Source organism: Sorex araneus, chromosome 5 (genome assembly GCF_027595985.1).
Source record: "Sorex araneus isolate mSorAra2 chromosome 5, mSorAra2.pri, whole genome shotgun sequence".
NCBI classification, from domain to species: domain Eukaryota; kingdom Metazoa; phylum Chordata; class Mammalia; order Eulipotyphla; family Soricidae; genus Sorex; species Sorex araneus.
Window position 1 is genome coordinate 5,151,887 of NC_073306.1, and position 18,582 is coordinate 5,170,468.

Here is an 18,582-nt window from a genome sequence, read left to right on the forward strand (position 1 = left end):
GCTCCGCCCGGCGCATCTCCCCGCCGCCCGCGCACCTCTCCGCGCGCTCCCCGTCTCGCCACTCCGGCCCTCGGCTGCGCTCGGCTCCCGCCGGCCCGACAGGTAAGGCCCGGCCTGGGCCCGCCCCCGGCCCCGCCCTCGCGCCTCACCTGGCGGGGCGCCGGGACAAAGGTGGGCCACCTGGCGCGCCGGGCACCGGGGCGCTCGCCGCGCTCTCGGCCCCGCCCGCCGCCCGCGCGCCCGTCGGGCCGCCGCCGGGGCTGCTCGGCCTCGCGCCCCCCGGCGCCGCCCCGGCCGGACACTTCACTTTCCCACGCCCGCACCGGGCCCTCGCCGCCCGCTCCCGCTCGCCCGCGCCCCCGCGAGGCTCCGGGACTCGGTTTCTCTTTGTGCCTCGGCGTCTCCGCGTGGTCTTTTGGACCGGAACCCAAGGCGCCGCTTTCGAGGCGTCGAAGACGCCCGGTTTGGGTCCTCTGCGACCGCCAGGGAGGGTTGTGGGGATGTCGGGCGGATTGGGGAGACCCCCTGGGCGCGCCCCTCCCCGCACCGCGCTTGGCACCGAGGTCGCTGCCGCGCTCCGGTAACCCCGACGGCGCCGCGGGCGGGAGCCCGGGCCGGAGTATCGAGGTCTCGTGCCAAGTCTTCGCGCCTTCCTCCCCGGGGGCCCCCTCGGGTGCCTCCCGCCACGCCCCTCCGGTCTCCCCTGCTGCTCCCCCCTGTCCCCCGCCCCCACAAGTGTCCTGGTACTGGTTCTCTGGGTCCTCTGGAGCCAGGCCCACCGAGGCTGCGGGGTGCGCTTGGACAAAGAGGGACCCGTCTCGGAGCCTCAGTGTCCCCTGAACCTCACAGGGCGCCGAGTGGGTGGTGCCCACTGCAGAATGGCCTCCTGGACTGGAGGCGGAGGCTGGGCGCCCCTCGGAGAGTAGGAACGGAACCGGTGGGAGCCCCAGCCTGGGGACGCTGCAGAGACCGCACGCCCCCTGCACGTCGCTGTGGCGCCCCTCTCCCAGCTTGCCCCCCAAATTGCTTTTTTAAAAAATCAGGGTGAGGGGCTGGAGCGATAGCACAGGGGGTAGGGCGTTTGCCTTGTATGCGGCTGACCCGGGTTCAATTCCCAGCATCCCATATGGTCCCCCGAGCAACATCCGGAGTAATTCCTGAGTGCATGAGCCAGGAGTAACCCCTGAGCATCGCTGGGTGTGACCCAAAAAAGCAAAAAAATAAAAATAAAAAAGTAGAAGATATTAAAAAAAAATCAGGGTGAAAGCGTCTCTGCTTTCAGAATGAAATCAGAGCCCCCCATGGGGTCCCACCCGCAGCTGGTCACTCATCACGGTACCCTGAGTTAATGGCCTAAAATATTCGATTTAATTCTTCTTAGGGCGTGGGTCACGCCTAGTGGTGCTTGAGGGTCACGGCTGGTGGAGTCCAGGGTAAGGTCTCTGAGGCATCTGTCCAGCCTGGGCCTCTCGATCACTGGACACTTCCGGGGAATTGCCCGAGAGTCCCCAGAGCTGCTGGCTTGACACCCAAACCCAAGTCTCCATCCCTGGTGTCTTAGCGGGTGACAACCTTCCCCAGGGGGATTCGGCAGGCCGGTGAGAGCCCCTTTGCGAGAGAAAGAACCTTCTAGAAGGCGAATTCTGGCTTTCCCTGGCTGAGTTTTTGTTTTCAGTCACAGCCAGGCATGGCAGTCCGAGCCTTTCTCTTTTCAGTAGGATGGCACTGAAGGCATACGCGCGTGCACATGCTTACACACACACACACACACACACATACACACACACATCCCATCAGAAGCAAGGATGGGAGGGGACATACGGGCATGCATGTGCTTACACACACACATACACACACAAACACCACACATACATACATACACACACATATATATACACACATCCCATCAGAAGCAAGGATGGGACAGGGGCATATAGGCATGCATGTGCTTACAGACACACATACATACACACACACACATACACATACATACCCTATCAGAAGAAAGGATGGGATAAGGACATACGGGCTTGCACTTGCTTACACACACACACACACACACACACACACACACACACACACAACACACACACCGTCTAGCCTCCTGCCTTCTCCAGCCCGTCTTCCTTCGAAAGCCCACTGCGTGCCCGACGGCCTGGCACTGGACCCTGCCCTTCACCCACCCAACTCCATGGCATTCTCTGCCTTCTCCTCTTTCACCCCACACACACCCCGGCCCCCGAACCCTCCATGGCCTTCATGCCCCAGCTCTCCTGCCTGCCCGCCCGCTTGCCCCACTGAGCCCAGGGCACACGGTAGGGAAGGGCTGAGCACTGCCCCTACCCGCTCCTCTGCGTCTGGGGGGTCACACCCACTGGTTCTCAGGACTTGCTCCTGGCTCTGCACTCAGGGACCACTCCTGGGGGGGCTCCAGGGACCAAGTGAGGTCCCAGGGATCAAACCCAGGTTGGCCGCATGCCAGGCAAGACTCCAAGGGGAGCCTGGGAGAGCCGTTGACCCCCGCCCCGACCCCCCTCCCGCCTTCGGCAGCCCCGCCCTGCCGCGCACTCACCCCCATGCTGGCCCTGCCCACTGGGGTCACATGCCCAGACACGCATGGCATGTGCAGGCCCCCGAGGTCTGAGCTGCCCTTTCTGGGCAAGGTCTGGGGAAGACCCCAGCACGTGGCCCCAACATCGCCACCGGGATCGGTCCCAGGAGGAGCCACCAGGCACGTGTCCTCAGCGTCTGTGGCCAGACCCTCCTCTGCTCTCGCTACTGCGGATGTGAGCCCTGCACCCGGGCTGACCCCTGGCCCTGTAAGTCTGAGTTCATGGCCCCGGGGCCAGAGAAATAGAACCGCGGGGACGGGGTTTGCCTGGCACGCGGCCCACCTGGGTTCAGTCCCCAGTATCCCCTACTGTCGCCGAGCCCCACCAGGAGTGATCTCTGAGCACCACCAGGTGTGACCCCAAAACTAACAAACAGACATCGTCCGGGAAGTTAAGGGACTTGCCTCACACGCAGCCCACCTGGCTCAATCCCCGGCACCACCAGGAGTGGTCCCTGAGCACAGAATCAGGAGCAAACTTTCAGCATCTCTGGGTATGGCCCCCGAACAAAACCAAGAAATAATTCAGTGAAAGATTCAACCCACTTCCAAGGCTAAACTGGATGGTGCCCAGGAAGCTCCGAGTCTAGACTTGCAGGTCCCCGGAAAGTGATGCCCACCGGGGCATCTCCCTTTTCAGATGTGGGGCTGCGCCCAGAGAGGCCGAGGGACCACCTCACCCACTGTCACACAGCAGTGAGGAACAGGAGCCAATATCCACCCGGGCTCATCCCACTCCGGAGACATCCCGTGCCACATGGGCTGGGCCCAAGTGCGACAGCAGGCCCCGTGTCACTGGGTGTGGTGGAGTGACGGGTGTGACAGCCGGCAAGTGGTGCCGACCCCTCTGGCACCGGGAGGATGTTCGGGTAATCGGGGGCAGGACGGGGCATCAAGGCCTGTGATGTAGCAGGAAGTAGGTCACGAGCTCCGAGGGCGGCTGTGGGTGTGGGGGCCAGCCTGGGGGGAGGCAGCGTCTGCAAGGACCCCCCCTCCACATACAACACACACACAAACACACAACACACACAACACACACACAACTCCCCACACGGGATTTGGGAGGTGTGAGGGGGGGGGATTCCCAGGCAGCTGGAAATAACAAAAGCAGCCGCCGAGCCGGGGTCTCCCGCAGAAGCCAAACCTCCTTTGTTAGGATGGTGGCAGCTGCCACTGGCGGCCCGTCCTGCCCCGCTCCCCACGGAAGCCATCGATCACCCCACCCCGGACACAGGCCGTGCTCAGCCGGGTGGGCACAGACACACAAACGCTTCCTGGGCGCCCCGTTCCCTCCCCTGACCGAGTGGGGGGTGCCTTGGCCGCTCCTAGGCCCCCACGGAAGCACCTGGGGTGGGTGGAGAGAGGCGGTTGGCAGGAACCGGGAGGGCTGGGTCTGCCGAGCGCCCTCTGCTGAGGCTGCTGGAGGCCAAGGGAGGTGGGTGGGAGCCAGCCCAGGACTGTCGGGGGCCACGGATGGCCACAGGCACCAGTGGGCAGCTGTTCTGAGCCTCACCCCTTCTGAGTCCGCCTTCACTGCCGGAGTTCCGTGGGTGTCCCCGCAGCTTGCTTCCGATCATGCACATACATGCAACACATACACGTAACTGCACACACACATACACACCTATACACATACATGCACATGCATGCACACACATGCACACACTGGCTTTTCAAGTCAAGTCAAACCTCAGGCCCTGGGGAGGCCCCTGCTATTTTAAAATTTTATTTTGGGGCCACACCCGGTGGTGGAGCTCAGGGCTTCCTCCTGGCTCTACGCTGAGGCATCACTCCCGGCGGGCTCGGGGGTCTGTACGGGATGCCGGGGATTGAACCCGGGTGAGCTGTGTTCGAGGCAAACGCCCTCCCCGAGTGCTGGCCCTCGGAGCCCTGGAGCCCCCCTGGGCATGCAGGAGGGCTGAGTTGGCCCCCAGCGCTGCAGAGGGCCCCTCAGGCCTGGAGGGTGAGTGACAGCTGGCCGGGCCCAGAGTGGCCAGCAAGTCCCTCTTGGGAAGCTGCTGGACAGTCTCCGGTGAAGGTTCTTCGCCCTCAGGCATGACCAGGGGGCAGCCTGGGGAGTTTCCTCCGTCCCTGCCGTTTTCTGGTTTCTGGTGCTGAACTCAGTTGCTAACTAGGAGGGGGATGCTGGCTTTATCAGCATCACCGACCGCCCCCTGCCTGCAGCCCCCAACCCCCCCAACCCGCCAGGCAGCAGGACGGAAGCTGCCAGGAGACCCCAGAGCCCCAGTACAGAGACTGTGGGGGAGGAGCTCTCGAGTCCCCGCTCGCCCCCGCCCCCGGCCTGTGAGATCTGGGGACTGTCTCCTCTGCCTGTGACACATTTCCCCCACCCAGGCCTGGCCCAGGGGCCCAGGTAAATCCTGGCTCCTTCCTCCTCCCTGGCAGCTTTCTATTATCTATTTATTTGTTTATTTTTTATGATGTAGGAGCACTGCTATTTATTCAGCCGCCATCGATTAAGCTGGTTGAATTGGGCATGAACTCCACATGACTTTTTTAATTTATTTTTTTAATTTTATGAGTTGGTTCACAATGTTTGATGACATTCAGTGTTCAAACACCAATCCCACCACCATGACACCTTCCCACCACCAAATTCGGGGTTTCCCATCCCAAGCCCCAAGCCCTGTCCCAAAACACAACCGAAATAATATATTTCGTATTGTCTGTTATGAAGAACTGCTGACCATGCTTGCAAAAAAGTGTTCACATAGGAAACAGTGTGAAGATTGTTCTATTTGGGCAGGAGCCATTAAGACAGTCTATAGGATATCACTATCATGTTGTTAAAGTTTGAGTGGTGTGAGCTTTGGTATATATATCTGAAAATATGTATATATGCATGTATATGTTTCCCTCTATGATTTGTTACCTGCTATCTGAACCCCATCAAATATGGTATGGTAATTATGGAAAATGGGTAGTACTGTAGCACTGTCATCCCATTGTTCATCGATTTGCTCGAGTGGGCACCAGTAATGTCTCCATTGTGAGACTTGTTACTGTTTTTGGCATATCGAATACGCCATGGGTAGCTTGCCAGGCTTTCCGAGAAGGACGGAGGAATCAAACCCATGTCGGCCGCATGCAAGGCAAACGCCCTACCCACTGTGCTATCGGTAGGGAGTTTTTTATGTGTCATGTGGCCACAAGAGCAGCCACACAGTGCAGGAATATGTTTACTCGTATGTGAGGCCTGGCCCGAGAGCACGGGGAGTGGACTTGAGTGTGGCGGCAGTTGGGTTGTGGGGGTTTTCGGCTGCCGGAGCTGGGTCCCTTGGGGCGGGGCGGGCTCTCACCCGCCCCCACTGGGGCGCCCCGTGTGAAACAGCCTGGTGCAGAGTCTGATGGCATGGCCGAGGGGCCTTGTGTTCTGCCCCTTTTCGGGGGAAGCAGCCTGGTGCTTTCCAGGGAGGGGGGACCCCCAGGAGCTCATGTGCTGGCCTGTTGGGGTGCATGAGGGACCCCGGCTTCTCCCCGCCCCCGGGAGGCTCCGGGAGACCGTCTGGCAGTTCCCAGGCTGAGAGTGTCCCCACATGCCCGACAACTCCGGTCCAGGATGGCTCCACACTCCTGGCTTCTCGCAGTCTGGGTCTCGGGGTGCAGAGCCGTGCCCCCAAGAGCTGGCATTGCGAGCAGGCCCCAGGCAGGGCCATCGGGGCTGACCCGGCAGATTGGAGGCCATGACCACTGCCCCTCTGTGCTGGGCACGCGTGTCGCAGCTCTGATGGGGCCCCCAAGGCCAGAGCCATCCTGCAGCCACGGGAGCAGCCGCATAGAGAGGCTGTGTGCCAGGCTGGCATCTTGGCAAGACCCACGCACACAAATGCTGCGGGCAGGCCAGAGGCAGATCAGAGCCAGGATCCCCCAGTGCTGCCCCCGGCACGCCCAGCCCGCACACACGGGTCGGGGTCCTCTCTCCCGCACACACGGGGCCCCGTCCTGTCTCCCGCACACACGGGGCCCCGCCCCCTCTCCCGCGCACACGGGGCCCCGCCCCCTCTCCCGCACACACGGGACCCATCCTCTCTCCCGCACACACGGGGCCCCGCCCCCTCTCCCGCACACACGGGGCCCCGCCCCCTCTCCCGCACACACGGGACCCATCCTCTCTCCCGCACACACGGGGCCCCGCCCCCTCTCCCGCACACACGGGGCCCCGCCCCCTCTCCCGTACACACGGGGCCCCGTCCCCACTCCCGCACACACGGGGCGCAGTCCCCTCTCCCGCACACAGGGGCCCCGCCCCCTCTCTCCCGCACACACGGGGCCCCGCCCCCTCTCCCGCACACACGGGGCCCCGCCCCCTCTCCCGCACACACGGGGCCCCGCCCCCTCTCCCGCACACACGGGGCCCCGTCCCCACTCCCGCACACAGGGGCCCCGCCCCCTCTCTCCCGCACACATGGGGCCCCGCCCCCTCTCCCGCACACACGGGCCCCCGTCCTCACCCCAGCACCTACACAGCACCCCAGGCTACCCCCCTCCCTCGCACCCGGTTCCTTATCCCAGAGCCCTGCAGGGGCCACAAGGATAGCGACGGGGACTGAGTCCAGCAGCTGCCTCTCGACCAGGGCCCTACAGAAGGCCAGCGGCGAGGCGCAGGACGGGGCATGGACGCAGGGGGAGCCCCCGTTGCCCGGGGAGGGGGGAGCAAGGCCTCCTGGGGGAGTGGGCTCCGGGCCGGATCTGGAGGAGAGGGTGGAACCCGGAGAGGAATGGACCCAGGGGCGGGGAAGGTGGGTGCGTCAGACCGGGGCGGGGGGAGCGTGCTGTCCGTCCAGACTGTTGACCAGGGTCTCGTGTCCCTGTGGCCGGGACAGGCTCAGCTGTCCTCCGGTCTCGGGGAGAGCGGAGGGGACAGCAGCCGGACAGACGCTGGCATCTGGAATCGGGGTACAGGGCCCCGGGGTGGGTATCTCAGGACTCCTGGTCAGGTGATCTTGGGTCACCCGGCGGGAGTACAAGGTGTCCACTGGCCCACAGCTCCCCTGGACAGGGACGAGGCAGGAAGTGGCAGTGTCCCGGGCCCTGGCTCCAGCCCAGCAGTGCAGGGGCCGCAGGGACCAGGCCGGGCATGGAGCCCCGGAAGGGGTGCAGTGAGCAGGGCAGGGGAGGGCCAGGGGCTGCTGGGAACCCACCGGCCAGGGCAGGGACCTGGCCTCACGCCGCTCACCAGGCAGGGAAGCACCTCGGGAGCCGAATGGACGCTGGGGGCAGGGAGGCCATAAAAGGTGACCAGTGGCCCCCCTGGTTCTGGACTGACCAGCAGCCCCCCTGGTTCTGGACTGACCAGTGGCCCCCCTGGTTCTGGACTGACCAGCGGCCCCCCTGGTACTGGACTGACCAGCGGCCCCCCTGGTTCTGGACTGACCAGCGGCCCCCCTGGTTCTGGACTGACCAGCGGCCCCCCTGGTTCTGGACTGACCAGCGGCCCCCCTGGTTCTGGACTGACCAGCGGCCCCCCGGTTCTGGACTGACCAGCGGCCCACCTGGGTCCGGACCCCTGTAAGAGCTCCCAGAGGCAGGGCTGGGGCTCGGGGCTGGGGAGAGGTGCCCGGAGCCTTTGGGTGGTCGCTGGTGGCCGCCTGGTGGGGTTCGGGGCTCCCGCCTGACCCTCCGTGTGTCTCTCCGTCCCCGACCCCGTGAGCCTTGACCCCTAGATCCTCCAGGCCACCCGGGTCTCTGGGTCCCGTCTCCCCTCGTGTCCGAGTGGGCAGAGGGCCCCGAGGACGGGCTGCACTTCCCGGGTGGGGCAGCCCCTGGTGGGGCTCGGACCCCCTTCATCCTGCAGGAGCCTCAGAGGGAAAGAGAGAGTCTGGGGTGGGCCAAGCGGGGGACAGAGCTGAGGCCGTCCCCACTTAGCCCTGGAGGCTCCGAGCACTGGCCTGAGAGTGACGCGATGCTGGTGACGGGTGACTCCTCCCCTCCCCAGCTGTGGGGCCTGATAAAGAGAAGAAAGGGGGAGGGGCAGGAAGGGGAGGGGGGAGGAGGGAGAGGGGCAGCAGAGCTGCTCAAAGGTCCCAGGACGTAAATCCCCATCGAGCTCTTGGCGAGCACTGTGCGTGCGAGTGTGACTCAGTGATTCTGAGTCACGCTGGGGCTCCGGGCTGGTGTCCGTGCTCAGATGAGCCTTATTCCGGGGCCTGGCGGAGGGTGAGGCCGAGCAGGGCGGGGGACACGGGTGCGGGTGGGCATCAGGGCCAGAAGCGCGCCCCCCGCCCCCAGAATCCACCCCGGTAACCGAGCAGGGAAGGGCCGGGCTGCCCAGCTGCGCCCCCTGCTGGTGGCCCCCAGGCCCCTTCAAGCAGCCTCCCCAGCCCGCGTTCCCTGTCCTCCTCGCAGGGAGGAGCCCATGGCCCGGCCGGGCCCCACTGCCGTCTCTGTGCTGGTGCTCACCCTTCTGGTGCTCCTGGAGCTGACCCCTGCTGGCTCCCTGGGACCCGGAACCCCTGCTCGGAACCGCCCCAAAAATCACATCGACCTGCCCAGCCCGGCACTGTGGACACCGCAGACTGGCCACCACCGCAGGAGGGGCCTGGGCAAGAAGGAGCGGGGGCCGGGCAGACCCAGCCGGGCCCATGATGGCGCTCTGGTCACCACCACCAGGCAGGCCTCCAGGCTGTCTGGGGCAGGGGAGCTGTTGCCTGGGCAGAGGCCTGCCGGCCTGCTGCAGGAGAAGGACCTGCTCCTGGGGCTGGCGCTGCCCTACCCGGAGAAGGAGAGCCAGGCCCCAGGGACACAGAAGGCCAGGAAACGCGGCCGGGAGCACCGGAGACGCAGGGAGAGGCTGAAACTGAACCGAGGTAGCTGGGGTGGGGTGGGGGGCCGCGAGGGGCCGGGAGGGTGGACAGGAGAGGACACAGGCCCAGATGACCCGGCGTGAGGCCGGGGCAGCTGTCTGACAGTGGACGCCGGGTGCAGGGATGAGGGGTCAGGGTCTGTGCGGGGCGGTGAGCGGGGGAGGGGCAGCAGAGGCCACCAGCTTCCCACAGGCCCGCCTCACCTCTCTGGCCCCGCTGACCCGGAGCCAGGCCGGCCGCTCTCAGACCCAGCCCCGCCCGGCCCTGGCCAAGCCCCTCCCGCTCTGTGCCTCAGTTTCTCCCTCAGGAGACTCGGGGACCCCTCGAGGCAGGGTGCGGGGGTCCTGAAGTCAGGCATCCCGGCCCTCTCCCTCCTGCACCGTGGGTGGGGTTCACGGGGTGACCCCCAGCCCTTTCCTCCTTCGTTCTTCACCCTCCCCATCAGGCAGAGGGGGGAGGCCCAGGGCCCCCCCGACCCCCTGACTGCAGTTCACAGCGGCCCGAGTCCCGGCCCACAAGACCCTCCCAAGGGCTGGGCACCCCCAGGAGGGGCAGTTTGGTGACCCGGGAAACACCTCAGCCCCCTCCTGCCAGCAAATTGGGGGGCGGGGAGCAGGTCATAGGCCAATTGGGAGGACACGCGGGCACAGCCTCCGGTCCCCAAGACCCAAGGTCTCCCCTGAAGGGCCAGTGTGGCGGGTGCGGGGCAGAGCCGGGCGCACCTGAGTCTCCAGTTCCTAGTGAGTGAAGGGGCGCTCACACCCCCATTCTGATTTTCTTCCTTTTTTGGGGGGGTCACACCCGGCGATGCACAGGGGTTACTCCTGGCTCTGCACTCAGGAATTCCTCCTGGCAGTGCTTGTGGGACCATATGGGATGCCGGGGATTGAACCCGGGTCGGCCGCGTGCAAGGCAAACGCCCTCCCCGCTGTGCTATTGCCCCAGTCCCTTTTTTTTTTTTTTATGGGGCGACGATCTGGGGTCACACCTGCCAGTGCTCGGGGCTCTTCCTGGCTCTGTGCTCATGAGTGACCCGGGCGTGCTCGGGAGAGTGACCAGAGAGAGCGTGGTGCCAGGCTGGATGCGATGCCAGTGGGCACCAGGGCCAGGCTGTCTCTCCAGCTCTGGGGTGCTGCCCTGGGGGGGTGGGCTGCCCCCCACTTGCCCAGCAGCTGACCTCAGATCTTGCCTGGCTAACAGGGGCGGGAGCGGCACACAGTGGGTCTGGCCTTGCCTTGCACACGGCTGACGCGGGTTCGATTCCTGGCATCCCAGATGGTCACCCGGGCACTGCCAGGAGTGATCCCTGAGCATCGCAGGGTGTGACCCCCCACCCCCAGAAAAGGCAAAGGCGAAGACAAGGCTGGCTGCCCCCAGCCCCCCGCCCGCCCTTAGGCCCTGACCACTGCCCTCCCCCACCCACATGTCTGAGGGTTCTGTGGTGGGGTCTGAGGTGACCTTGGACCTCAGGCAGCCCCGGGTTCCTGCTGCTGAGCTGGAATTTCAGCCCCTGTAGGTGGCTGAATGCCCACTCCCACGGTGACTTAAGGGTCCCCCAGGCTGCTGACTGACCCCCAGGAAGCAGTCTTTTGGACTTCAGGAGCACTGGCTCTTCCATTCCAGCCCTCTCAAAAGCCTCTCCCCTCCCCGACGCATCACATTGCTCCTGTATTTCACTTCCTCCAGGAAGCCCTCCTTGATTGATGCCCTAGTTCCCACTTGTGGTCCCGACATTCCCGATGACTCACTGCCCATCTTGCTGGAACTTTAGCAGGAGAACCTTTGGGGGCCCCCTTCTCAGCTACACTACAGGTTGATCCAGGAAGTGCCCCCGCCCACTCCCCTCTCCCCCCCACACTCCCTGGGAAGGCGGGTCCCAGCGGTGTCGCCCTGGGATCCCTTTGGCCCTTGTTTGCAGCAGGACTGGACACAGGGACGGGGCAGTCACGTCCCTCTCCCCTGCTGGCATCCAGGGCGAGTGCCCGTGCGGGGCCCCAGCTCCCTGATGCAGAAGGCGGAGCCCCCAGAAGCCCGGGCTGGGGACGGCGCCCCGGAGGACTCCTCCACCAGCCTGGCGCCCACCATGCTCTACCTGACCACCGCGGACGCAGCCCCCACCACCGAAGGGTCCCTGGTACTGCCCGTCACAGCCCTGTGGCCACAGGTAGGGGCCCGGCCCGGCCCTGCGCGTCCTTCCACACCCCCCAGGCTGTGTTCAGGGCGCCGACGGGGCGGGGGGTGGGGGTGGGGGACAGCGGCCACTGAGCGGGGCTGGAGCCTGGCCCGAGGGACCGTCCTGGGGGGCCAGGCCGGCGGGCTCCGGGGACCATGTGCGGAGCCGGGGGGCGAGCCGAGGCTGACCGCTGTGCCGTGGCGGGGGGAGGCGGGCGGCAGGTCCGTGGGCCCCCTGGCCAGCCTGAACAAGGTGGGACACACCCCCCCCCCGTCCCCATGACCTTGGAGACCCCCTGGCCAGAGCAGCCTGACTTGCTCCCTTGGGGGGTCCTTCCGGAAGGCGTTCAGAGGGCGCGGGGGGCCCCTCTGCTCCCGGCCTGCGGTCGTGGGACCCCTCGGCCCTGTGCCGGGCGCCCCGTCCACTGCTGGGAGCCCGTTTCCTTGCTCCCCACCCCCCGCCTGCAGGCCCAGCCCCGGCCCGACGGGGAGGTGATGCCCACGCTGGACATGGCGCTGTTCGACTGGACGGACTACGAGGACCTGAAGCTCGCGGCCTGGCCCCCCGCGGGGCGGAGAGGTGGGTCCCCCGGCCCGCAGTTGCCCACGGTGGGGCGGGTGGGGCTGAAGTGAGCCCAGCTGCAGGGCCCTGCTGGGCCCTCCCGGGCACTTCCGGGGGACTCGCTGCTGGGTCTCCAGGGCCCTGGACCCCCTTTGTTCCACTCGGGGGTCTCCAGGGCCCACCCCCGTCAGCTCCGCGCAGTCACCGGCCTGCAGTGCTCCACCCCCAGCGAGTTGGTTAGTTTTATTTCCTCCCCGAGCGGGTCCCCCTCCGCCTCCTCTGTGTCGCTGACCAGGTCACACGCCGGGTGGCAGCACCCAGAGTCTCACACGGGGGAGGGGGAGTGCAGCAGAGACCCCCACAGTAGCGCATGCGGCACCAGGGGGGCTCCCACCCAAGCTGAGAGGTCCCGGGGCCCACCCTGTCCAGAGCAGAGGAGGCCACGGCTGGCCGTGCCGGGGATCCCTGCCCTGCCGGCAGCTGACCACAGGCCTTCCTGTCCCCAGAGAGACACCGGGGGAAGCTGTCGGGTGACGGCAATGAGACCTCGCCGGCTGCAGGGGGGACGTGCCGCCACCACCAAGACTGCCTGCCAGGTACGCGCTGCCCCCCGTCCAGGGACCCCGTCCAGGCACCCTGTCCATGGCAGTAGGCCAGGGGGCTGTGGGGGGGGTAGGGGTGTCCCAGCTCTCAAGATGATGAGAACCCCACCCACCCAGCCACCCAGCCATTTGCCCGCTCACCCAACCACCCAGTTACCCAGCACTCTCCTGCCACTGCCAGTCATTATTTTTATTGATTTTGGGGGGTTGACTACACCTGGCTTGAACTCAAGTCTCACACACGCCGCTGAGCCACATCCCCACCCAGGGCTGGCGCGTGGACTCCTGGCTCTGTGCTCAGCGGTCACTCCCAGCGGTGCCCAGGGCTGTATGTGAGGGCCTCACCACCCTACCAGCCCTTGGTCCGTCCCTTCCCTTTCCTTCCACCCTCGCTGTCCCGGGTCCTGCCGCCCTGGCCGCCCAGGTCAGGGTGAATTTGCTCTCACTCCACATGGGTGGGGGGCTCTGTGCTTGTCCCCCCCTCACGGCCAGGCGTCGGCCGTCGTGTCCACCAGGCATCCACGCGCCAGGCCCGGGTGGGGATGTGGCTCAGTGGCACACTGAGACTTGGGGTTCGAGCACCGGGCACTGAGCCCGGAATGACCCCTGGGCACTGCCCGGCGTGGTCCTGCCGTGCCACACAGCGGCGTCCGCTGGGACCACCCGGAGGAAGAGACGCAGGGGAGGGGCACGAGGCCAGAGAGGCAGGGTCGGACCGGCCCGGGCAGCTGGCACTGTGGCACCACCCCGCCAGGGCTTCGGGGCAGGCCCCTGAACACCGTGCCCGAGCCCCCAGCTGGAGGCCGCCCGCTGACCTCTCTCCTGGTCACTGGCTCTTGCCGAGGGGGGCTGGCTCCTCTGAGCCTTGTTAGTGGCGCCGCCTGGCTGGTCCCTGCCAAGCCACTGTCTGCAGGAAGAAAGGGCTGGGGTGGATGGTGACCCGAGCTGGGGTCCCCGCAGCACCTCTGGCCATCTGTCCTCTGAGAGGGGAGGGGGCCAGGGACCTCCCAGTACACGTGCACTCCACGCCCCCGCCTCTCCCTCCCCGGCCTTCTCTTGTTTGGGGGCCACACAGCCAGGGCTGCTCAGGGCAGTCGCCCCACCCCGGGTACCAAGGATCGAACCCGCGGTCATCTGCGCGCAAGGCAAGAGCCCTCCCCTCTGGACTAGCGCTCCGGCCCCTGCACCTCCCCTCTGACCAATCCAGAGTCCTGGCCTTGGTGGTCCTGGCCGCCAGAGCCTCGCCCACGCCGGGGGGCGCTGGATCTCGAGTTCGGGGCCCCCCCCCCCCCCCGACCGTCCGTGCTGACCCCGCGCGCTCTGCCTGTCTCCGCAGGGTCCTGTTGTGACCTCCGGGAGCATCACTGCGACCCGCAGAACCGAGGCCTCAACAACAAATGCTTTGACGACTGCATGTGCGCGGAAGGTGGGATGCTGCTCTGCGTATGCGCAGCACGTGGCCGGAGCATCCCGGGACGAGAGCAGCGTGGCCGGCCCCTTCCCAGGCCCCCCACCCCGGCCCCCTCCCGGCACGGGCGCCCTGAGCTGTCCTGACACGCCCGCGGGAGCCACTCCCTTCTGGAAGCAGGACCCGAGGGAGCGGGGAGGGGGACCCAGGCCAAGGCCGAGACCCCAGGATTCTCTTCCAGGGGAGGCGTTCAAGCGTGAGGACAGGTTGGGGGGTACCCGGGAAGGGCGCCCTTGGCGGGCCCCCGCAAGTCCAGTGTCCAGACAGACGCCCGAGAGTGCGTCACCCTCAAAGGCATCCCAGGGAGAGATGGAGTTTGGCCCCCGGAGGGCACTGAGGCCCAGAGAAGGGCGTGACCCGGCCACACTCACACGCCCAAGCAGTGGGGCAGGGGCTGGCAGGCGAAGTGTCCCTGCTGGAGGGTTTAGAGGTGACCCGTGGTCGTCAGCCCGTCTCAAGGATGGCCGGCCGTGCTCTGCCCTGCACACCCTCCACGCCAGCGGGTATTGGGCTTGGTTTGGGAGTCCTCGCCCGGCAGTGCTCAAGAGTGACCCCCCCCCCATGGCTCCGTGAACCCCTGCCTGTCCCTCCAGCCCCTCCAAGTGATTTTGAAGCAACGCCAAGGGGTGATTCACAGATCCTTCACCTCCGAGTATTTCAGCAAATATTCCTGAATGGCAGATACTGGATGAACAAAGTAGCAGACGTTACCCCGTACCTCCACTCAGGGAGCACCCCTTTTCCTGGGGTGGGGGGGAGTCAGGTGTTCATCACCCATCCCGAGATACAGGCCTCAGTTTCTTTTCTTTCTTTTTTTTTTTTTTTTTTGCTTTTTGGGTCACACCCAGGGATGCTCAGGAGTTACTCCTGGCTCTGCACTCAGGAATCAGTCCTGACGGTGCTCTGGGGACCCTATGGGATGCCGGAGACCGAAACCCGGTCAGCTGCGTGCAAGGCAAATGCCCTACGTGCTGTCCTACCGCCCCGGCCCCGAGGCCTCATTTTCATTCACATCATCCTCATCGAATGAGGTGCTCAGGCTGGACAGACAGAGTGGTGGGTCAGGCGCTTGCCTTGCGTGAGGCAGACCCAGGTTGAACTCGGATTTGATCTCCAGCACCGTTATGTGGTTCCCCAAAGCCTACCAGGAGTGATCCCTGAGCACAGAGCCAGGAGTAAGCCCTGAGTCCTGCTGGGTGTGGCAAAGAAAACAAAAAGAAAGAAAGAAAGCATATGTGCAGTGTGAGTGATGCCCTAGAAACCACACAGTGTTCCAACACCCACCCCTCCACCAGTGCACATTTCCCAGCCCGTGTCCCCACCCCACCCCTGCCTGCCTCTCCCTCTCCCTCTCCCTCTCCCTCTCTCTCTCTCTCTCTCTCTCTCTCTCTCTCTCTCTCTCTCTCCTTTAGATGCCCTAAATTTCATCCCTGGCATCACATGTGGACCTGAACACCTCCAGGTGTCGCCCATACTTTTTTTTTTGCCTTTTGGGTCACACCCGGTGATGCACAGGTGTTACACTAGGAGTAACTCCTGGCGGTGCTCGGGTGAACCAATGGGATGCTGGGAGTCAACCCAGGTAAGCCGCATGCAAGGCAAATGCCCTAACCACTGTGCTATCGCTGCAGCCCCAGTTTTTGTTTTTTTTTTTTAAAGAGTAAAAGCAAAAATATTGGGAGCCAGAGCAATAGTACAGTGGTAGAGTGTTTGCCTTGCAGGCAGCCAACCTGGGCTTAATCCCAGCATCTTAGATGGCCCCCAGAACCCCACCAGGAGTGACTCCTGAGCACAGGAGTAAACCCTGAGCACTGCCGCGTGTGGCCACCCCTCCTCAAAAAAAAAGAAAAAATAAATGCTGGACTTTGAAATTAGGGAGGCGCCGTGACCCGGTGGGTGCGAGTACGTGGAGAGTTCACGGCTCTGAGGAAGCACAGGTCCAGTCCAGTAGCACAGGGAAGCGGTTCTGGGCCAGAGCTGTAGTACCACAGGGAGGCGTTGGCCTGGCATGCAGCGGACCTGGGTTCGATCCCCGGCATCCCATATGGTCCCCTGAGAACCGCCGGGAGTAATTCCTGAGTGCAGAGCCAGGAGGAACCCCTGAGCATGTCCGGGTGGGACTCAAAAAGCCAAAATAAATAATAATTAAGCAGTTCTAGCCCAGGCTTGCTGGCCACAAGCTGAGCTGACCGTGCGGAGGGCAGGGCTGGAACAGTGAGGCCAGGAAGAGGGTGCCCCTGCGTAAATGCAGGCGAGAGTCCTTGTGCCTGAGCACAGAACTAGGAGCAGTCCCACGGCACCACCTCTGAGTGTGGCCCCCAGCAAAGCCCACAGGGGCATAAGGGCGCCTGCGCGGCTGGTGTGTGTGTGGGGGGGGGGGGGTGTTTCCTGAGCCCAGCGGGGTGGGGAGCCAGGCACGCAGCTGACCCGGGCTCCGTCCCCAGCACACTGCCAGGGCTGACCCCTGAGTGCGGAGGACCCCTGGGTGCGTTCCAACATCCCTCCACCTGCCCCAAAATACATACGCCCAAAGTGGTCAGCGTCAGTGCTCAGAGGTGGGGAGGCGCCCAGGAGAGGCCCCTGTGACGCTCAGGCGTTACTCTGGGCTCAGTGCTCAGGGACTATGGGGTTTCAGGGATCGAACCTGGGCCCGCTGCGGCCCCGCTGACCCGTGTCCGTCCCGTCTCCCAGGGCTGCGCTGCTACGCCAAGTTCCACCGGAACCGTAGGGTGACCCGGAGGAAGGGGCGCTGCGTGGAGCCCGACACGGCCGACGGCGACCAGGGCTCCTTCATCAACGTCTAGCGGCCCGGCGGGCGCCTGGGGCATCAGCAGGGGCCTGCGACGGGTGTGGAGACCCCGGGACATTGGCTCCTGCTTTAGCAGGGGCAGCCCCCAGCGGACCGCGGCAAGCGCGCCCTCTGCTGTCCGAGCGCGGCGCTGCAGCCGCTTCCCCTGGAAACGCGCGAGTTTGCCCGGGCAAGAACCGGGATTCCCTCGAGATGCGAAGGGGGAAGCCAAGGGCGGGACCCATGAAGCGAGGCAGCTCCTCGGTGCTGAATGTGAAACCGGCACCATCTCGTCTGGTCACCCCCGTTGCCTTTCAAGAAGGCGTTGCTACCATCTTACGGGGGAGGAAACTGAGGCACGGCTGATCCTGAGACTGAGAAGGAGGCTCCCAGCTACGGTAGTGCATCCTGCATTCGGACTCTGGGGAGGGCTCCCAGCGCGGAGCGAGCACTGAGCCTGAGCAGGCACCGGGCTCGCCCACACCCTCCCCTGGGACCTCCCTGCCTTGCCCGGGGACCCCTCTTGCCCCTGCAGGCTGCGCTGTCCTCCCTCCCCTGCACACAGCGGCCTCAGAGAACATGATGAAAATGTGTGACGCACAACTGCATGCGTCGGGCATGAGTTGGGGACAAGGACACGGGCACTCTGGGAATTGACTCTGATGGGGGCCAACGTGGGGGGGGCTCCCCCAGGGGACGTGGCCTGGCTCACCCCAGGGGTTCCCTTGCAGAACCTAGGGACTGAACCGTGCCCACCGTCCCTCGGTACCCCCTTTTGTCGTGTGTCGTGGATGCCCTGGCCCCCAAGACCGGCCCGGGACTCGCACCCTCCGGGGCACAGTGGACTCCCCCGAGGGAGCTGGGCATCCCGGAAGTGAAGGTGAAGGTGCTGTCTCGGGTTAACTGCCCCCCAGCACAGTCCCGACTGCTCCCTCCTGCTCACGGCCCGCCGGCCAGAAGCCGCCCGCTCCCACTCCTCAGCCTGCCGTCCCGGAGGACACCAGGACATTGACTCCACCGGGAAATCTGAGCAGGTCAGGGGTCTGGCACCAGGGGACGTCGCCAGATCGAGGAGAAATCAAATAGGCTTGTCTGCCCTCCTCGGCACTCCAGGCTCCGTGCGCCCGGAATCTGGGGGCGGGGGGGACGGGAGATGGGAAGAGATCCAGGCCGGCTGCGTGGAAGGCGCACGTGAGCGCTGAGACAGACGGCCGCCCCGTAGAGCCGGTCACGGGACCCCAGAGTCGGGGCTCGGGGCAGGGACCCGCGTGGCTGTGAGGGGGTGACGGCTGGCCCAGGAAACCCACAGCAGGAAACAGCCCCGGGTTCAAGGGCGAGGCCCGGAAATGGCCCAGCTGGGGGCCCAGGGTGGGGATGGAGGCGGGAGGAGGCCCGGACGGTTCCTACCTGCCCCTTCGCCACCTTCAGTTTGTGTGTGTGAAGGGGCTGAGTCAATCCTCGGACCAGGGACCCCCAAAGCCCCCTCACGGCGGAATCGAACGCTCGGCCCTTCCTTACATCTTTTTCCTTTTACAAATAAAACTTTTTATTATTG

The 18,582-nt window shown here is 65.1% G+C and overlaps 1 protein-coding gene across 1 annotated transcript; it reads left to right on the forward strand.

Moving 5' to 3' along the window:
• Nucleotides 1–8: 8 nt before the first annotated feature.
• Nucleotides 9–18,582, forward strand: DRAXIN (dorsal inhibitory axon guidance protein). The gene is made up of 7 exons (XM_055139647.1): nucleotides 9–102; nucleotides 8,978–9,438; nucleotides 11,409–11,599; nucleotides 12,076–12,187; nucleotides 12,676–12,765; nucleotides 14,108–14,197; nucleotides 16,931–18,582. The coding sequence occupies exons 2-7, from the start codon at nucleotides 8,988–8,990 to the stop codon at nucleotides 17,041–17,043; spliced, it is 1,047 nt and encodes a 348-aa protein (XP_054995622.1). The 5' UTR covers nucleotides 9–102; nucleotides 8,978–8,987; the 3' UTR covers nucleotides 17,044–18,582.

Excerpts from the sequence above, each read along its gene's own strand:
- DRAXIN (XM_055139647.1), top strand. The coding sequence starts at position 8,988 with ATGGCCCGGCCGGGCCCCACTGCCGTCTCTGTGCTGGTGCTCACCCTT. Across the intron at positions 9,439-11,408 it reads GAGGCTGAAACTGAACCGAG|GGCGAGTGCCCGTGCGGGGC; the intron begins GTAGCTGGGGTG and ends GCTGGCATCCAG. Across the intron at positions 14,198-16,930 it reads CGACTGCATGTGCGCGGAAG|GGCTGCGCTGCTACGCCAAG; the intron begins GTGGGATGCTGC and ends CCCGTCTCCCAG.